We start from the raw sequence: 6,000 nt of genomic DNA, 5'->3' as shown, positions 1-6,000 counted from the left end.
TTGGATAAGCATTTTGGCTAATCCCATACACAAATTGCAGAAAAAAATCAGTAGCGGTAAAGCTGCGTTTTCAAAAACTCTTGCATTTTTGAAAATTGCAACATGTTGTGTTCTGTTACGTGGGGCCTTAGCCTAAATCTGTTTTTGATGTTGCAAGTAAGAGGAACTTGAGTATATAATTTTTAGGCCAGGGCGCCATGGGATGTAAACGCCGCGATTTGCCCGCTGTGGAAACACTGCAGGAAAAATTGCAGCGTTTTACAGTGCAAGCAAAGGGGATGGGATTCATGCGAATCCCATGCCCACTTTGCGGAAAAAAATGCAGTGCAGACACGCTGTGATTTTCAAAACCGTTGCAGTTTTGAAAATCGCAGCATGTCAATCATATCTACGGAAACATGCATTCACGCAGCGGTTCTTCCCACGGGGCCTTAGCCTTAGTCAACAACATAGAAATGAAAATTTGAAGAAAACATGTGCGTAGAATAACTAATATGCCAGATAAACATTCCAGTATATAGAATACCAATCTAGAAATCTAGTCATTGTGGTGAAGCCTATATATTATTATTGGAAACATGGACTTTCCTGGAGTATAGTTTCTCTTCTGACCAGCTTATTGTAAAATTTTGTTAAAAGCTCTATTGCAATATATAAGTTCTGTATATACAACAGTGTGATATTTGTACTTAGCATAATATGCTTGTTGAAAATATCTATTCAAGCAAGCCATTTGTTGAATTCTTACAGTGGCAGCAGCTCCTGTAGCAGAAATAGTGTGACTGATACATTATGGTAGAGACCAAAAATTCTACATAGAAAGTTGTATAAGATTGTTTTACAAAAATTGGCTAAGAGCAGGTAATGGTACAAAACCAAAAAATAACTATGACTTCCCCCATTAAATCCCTCACCTCTTCAGATGTGCTGCTGTGGTTGTCCCTGCCTTCCCTGCATGGAGTACATCATTCACATGGCTGCAGCAGCCAATCACTTGGCTCAGCAGTGGCACATGCATGCATGTATGACCACATGACCACTGAAGCCAATGGCGGACTCCAGCAGTCAAGGAATAATGTATGTGAAGACAAGCGGAGGAGCAGCTCTGCAGTGGTGGGGCACTTATTGGACAAGTAATGGTTACTTTTTACCTTATATCATTGTCCTTTAGGCAATTTCTTTAAATATAGGAAATTAAGGATATACATAAATTTAAAAAAAAAATAAACAGCTGTTGCTTGCATTTACATATGGTACGGTCAATTTATATCAACTGTGGGTGCTGTAGTGACACAGTTACTATAATATGAGTAAGGGTGTGTGGAAACAAGCCATACATTTATCTAAAGTGTATATAGTGTAAGTGAAAAGTTCTCTTCAAGTAGTTAGAAGATGTAATGCATGTTAAACAAATGTATTACCGTGCTAAAAACTAATTCCGTTTTTGCAATTATAGACATACAAATATATGTGCGTTTGTGCCTGTGTATACATAAAGTTGTACATTCAACTTTGCTTCAAGTCCTTTATGCATAGTTTTAGGGGGTTTCATTTCTTTTTTTTTTATTTTACTTGTGATTTTTTTGGAAAATGTATTTATATACATGCAATTGTGATTAGCAAAAATGCGTAGCCTGTAACACTGAAATGTTTCTTTTGCAAGACCACACAACTGGTTACCATAGACATATGATATGTAATGTAAAAGTTCTCCGAACTTCATTATTTCAGCCAAAATGTCATACTAAATTTTATAAATACAAAAAAAACAAGTCAATTCTCCCCTGCTGTTACATCCAGTGCACTGTAAGTCATTAGATGCTGGTAATAATGACATGAAAAAGGGTTGCTTTTCTCTGTAAAGGTTATGAAGCATAAGACACATCATATATAAAATATCAACTTCCATTTGTAATTATTACTGATGTACCCTTGTGCACTTGTGCAGGGTCTTGTTGCATTCGTAAATGAGAAGTCACATCAAAATGGGATCCACTGCAGCCCAGTGAATAGTTTCTAATAGATTCGGTGTCATATAGGTGCTCAAAAGCATATCCAGTAAATGTGTAAGCGTGTTTATCAAAGTACGGACGGTGGGCGTTGTAGTAGTTCGGTGAGGTGGAATGGTCCACTGTTTGTTGAGGGGACACATTTGTATGTAAGTAGTCCTTCGTAATGGATACTCCTGCTTTTGAAATTCTCTCAGAATTTGGACTGCTCATCCTGGACAGGGTTGTGGGACTGTTTTCATATTCATTGTCTCTTGGACTTAACATTTTCCCATCTCTTTGCTGTAGATGGTCACAGGGAGAAGTGTTAGAGACAGATGGGCCACGGCACACAACTCCAGTTAGCTGGGATTGTTGGTAGTTGACAAAGCAAATTGAATTTCTTTTTGCTGCTCCATTAATGGGAGTTAGCTGGTCTGGACTAGACTTACGTAGCTGTAGTCTATTTTCCTCCTCTTTTATCATTTGTTGTGTTGCACGTATAAGCGTTTCTATTTTGCTTGGCTCGTGATGATTATTCTGATATTGCTCAGTGCGATAACGGTCGCCTGACTCGCTTGCAGAACCGGGGTCTGGAGAACTGACAACGCTGTCTTCATCCCAATGATTTCTCCCTGGATGCGAAGGAGAAGCAACACTCAGTTTTGTAGCTTACTTTATACATATATATACATCTCAAAATATGGTAGAAAAAATGTGTTCATTAAGGCAGGAAGAAATCTTCCCAAACCCTGCCCCCCAAAAAAATTACTGTAGGGTTCCCTTCCCATTTTTAATACTGAAGAACAGTCATATGAACAGAAATTAAAGTCTACAGATGCTTAGGTGTCAAAGTAGCAAAGAACTGTGGGTAATGCTGAAGCTTTACGGCTTGCTACACTGCATAATTTACAATAGAATTTGATGAGGTCTTCCGCCTCAGATTCCCCTCTAAATTACGGCCCTGTGCATCCTGCAGTGGAAAACCGCAGCAGAACTCTTTGCTGCAGCTTTGCAGGCTGATCAGCCCTAGACACAATGGGGCTAAATCGGGTGAAGATTCCACAAGAAGATCAAGTAGGTAACTTCCTTTTCAGCATACACAATTGGAGAGTTCATTTTGAGGTGGGACGTCCCTTGAAATCAGCTCAAATTTATGCCATGTGATCTTATCCTTACAGTTAGTTGCAGGAGAGTATAGCATGTGTGTGAGAGCTGCTGATACTCAAAAAAAGGTAAAACTCTGTAAATGAATTATGTTTAGAGATGAGCGAACACTGTTCGGATCAGCTGATCCAAACAGCATGCACCCATAGAAATGAATGGAAACACCTGTGACGCCGGACGCCGGCAAAGTCAGCATCACAGGTGCTTCCATTCATTTCTATGGGTGCGTGCTGTTCGGATCGACTGATCCGAACAGTGTTCGCTCATCTCTAATTATGTTACAGCCTATACTAAGTACTACATCAGCAAAGACATTCTGCTTGACGTTTGCCACGAGTCCCACAGAAACCCAAAGTGGTTATCTGCTATCACCAAGGGACACTTCCTCAATCATATCACCAACAGAGGAAATGTAGTATCACATTCATGACCATTCAAATGAACGGCTACTCATAAATGGCAGGGCTGGATGAGCCAAAGACTCTTTTTGCGTGAAGCTCTTTGTACTCACTAATAAAAGTGGTCATATATAGTGAACCCCCGTTATGAGGTTTATACGATTTAATAGAGCAAAAGGAAAGTTCTCCTAGTGAAACAGCCAATATAATAGGAAACATAACCCAAGATCGGCAAATGATAACTCTTGTTTCTGTCCTATATATTAATTATTAGGTTATAAATGGTTCAAAAACCTAAAAATAAAAACATCATGAAGTAATTTCCTTACCATGTACTCTGTGAACAGAGGTTATATGTGGCATGGAATTCTCATAGCCATCTCTGCTTTCAGGAGATGACTTAGGCACAGGCAGAGTTGATCGAGAACCCCACCAATTCTCTCTCCCAGCTTGTGGACTTCCTAGAAAGTATCTACCAGCTTCACATCTTCCACTTTCACAGGATTGACTATGATGGTGTCTTTCATCACTTAATCTTGAATGGTCAAGGGTAAATCCAAAACACAAAGCACTTCGATCCGGATACTGTCGATATGCACAAGAGACGTCATGTTGCTGTGAGTTTGGCCTTTCTATTGGATCTATAAGTTGTGGTGAAGCGGTGTCTGTTAAAGGACTGCCACCCCATTGACTGTCGTGATCCGACTCTGATCTCTCCGTGTGGAATCCAGAATACTGAAAAACATTACAAATATGTTTAATGCGGTAAAAAAATATTAGATTTTGATAAAGTTAGCAGATAAGCAATAATATACATATACTACTATATACAAAGGTCCCCCGTTATGCGTTTTATGGTTTTAGTATGTTTATCTAGCTGTAGAATTCTGTTTGTACTATTAGTTTGTGTTGGGTGACTGCGATAAGTTGGATATATAACACAAACTATCTCTTCTATCTATGTAGAACGCATAAAAGTACTGAGGTTGCATATCTGTTGACCATTACCCCATAGAGTACCCATACTCTGCTGGAGATTAATTACATTTACAGTCATTTTAATCCTCCATACTTAGACCCTTATAACTTCTGAACAAGAATTGCGGTTTAGGTTATTATGGCGGTTCTTGCTATGGACAACAAAAACAATTTTTTGTTTGGTAATTTGCCCTATTACTATTTGTCCCTATAAAAAAAATACTGTGCAACAGAAATGGTTTTCATAATATGAATGAAGTCCTCAATGACAAATCTTACCAGTGTTAACTGAAACCTAATAACTTTTATTGGCTATAGAGCGTTTACTTATTCTTACTTTTACTTATTGTAAATAGATATGGGGTAGTGGAATAATTCATCTTTAAACAATTCTAGAAGATGAAAAGTAAAAAATAAAGTAAATTATTACTCGCTTTGAAAAAATAAAATTCCTTTATTGCGGATTATACAAACAGCACTTAAATTCATGATACTAATGTGTACCTGAAGCAAAAGAAAAATGCTACAGATGTCTTATGCTCTGACCATATGGTGGCCATTAAATCATTTTTATCTTATGTTTTACTGATGTAAACCTGAAAGTTAAAATATGTTTTTGCATTGAATATTATAACATGACACAGATGGCAGAAGCCTTCTTTATGGTAACATAATATATCCATAAAAATAACAGACAAAATGTGATCTTATTTGATGTGTTTGCTGTATTAGAAAATGTTGGGAAACTGAAGACACATGGCTCAGTGCATATGCATAGCATGCCTAGAAACTACCCTTTATATTTTACATTGCGTCCATATGCCAATCAAACATTTGTACTAGTAGTAATACATGGAAATGTAAATATAATTTTGAGTGGAAATATATATATATTTTTGGTTTTTTTCTACAAATACCTGTAGTTGAAGTCAAAGTGATGTTAAATGAGTTGAGCAGGTAGATACAATGTAACTGACTGAAGTGGATTCCTCTGCAAAGCATTTGATTCATCCATATAATAACCACTGAAAAGGGTTCATAGCAATGAGTGAAGTCTGACAAATGGTGTCACACATACACAGTAGGGCGAATGCGGCTAAAAAAAAAACACTTAATGAAAAATGCTGTGAATGTGCTGCATTTTGGCAGTGTTTTTCATTGCATTTTTGCTACTTTTTTCATTGCTTTTTTCCTTCCTCTGTTAAATCTATAGGGAAAAGGCTTGCAATTCTGCTAAAACTAAAATGTTACATTGAAAAAAACACACAAGTTTTTGTAGCTCTTTCTTTCCACAATGTATGGATGAGATTAAGGGTTGGTTCCCATCTGAGTTTGCATTCCATCCAGGGGAGTCCGCGTGGGGACCCCCCGAACAGAATACCAAACGCAATTGCAGGCACGGTGCAGTAAAAGCACACGGACCGCATAGACTATAATGGGGTCTGTGTGCTTGCCGCCAGATCTCCGCA

At 38.0% G+C, this 6,000-nt stretch overlaps 1 protein-coding gene across 1 annotated transcript in view; it reads right to left on the bottom strand.

The window, feature by feature from the left end:
• Window positions 1-1,898: 1,898 nt before the first annotated feature.
• SIM1 (SIM bHLH transcription factor 1) overlaps window positions 1,899-6,000 on the bottom strand; it is a 72,892-nt gene continuing 68,790 nt past the window's right edge. The window contains exons 10-11 of the mRNA XM_075268138.1: window positions 3,883-4,288; window positions 1,899-2,623 (exon numbers count right to left, since the gene is read on the bottom strand). Of these exons, the coding sequence (XP_075124239.1) occupies window positions 1,899-2,623; window positions 3,883-4,288 (1,131 nt within the window). The remainder of the gene's footprint in view (window positions 2,624-3,882; window positions 4,289-6,000) is intronic.

Source organism: Leptodactylus fuscus, chromosome 3, assembly GCF_031893055.1.
Source record: "Leptodactylus fuscus isolate aLepFus1 chromosome 3, aLepFus1.hap2, whole genome shotgun sequence".
Taxonomy (NCBI): Eukaryota; Metazoa; Chordata; class Amphibia; order Anura; family Leptodactylidae; genus Leptodactylus; species Leptodactylus fuscus.
This window is presented reverse-complemented; position numbering and strand designations above follow the sequence as displayed.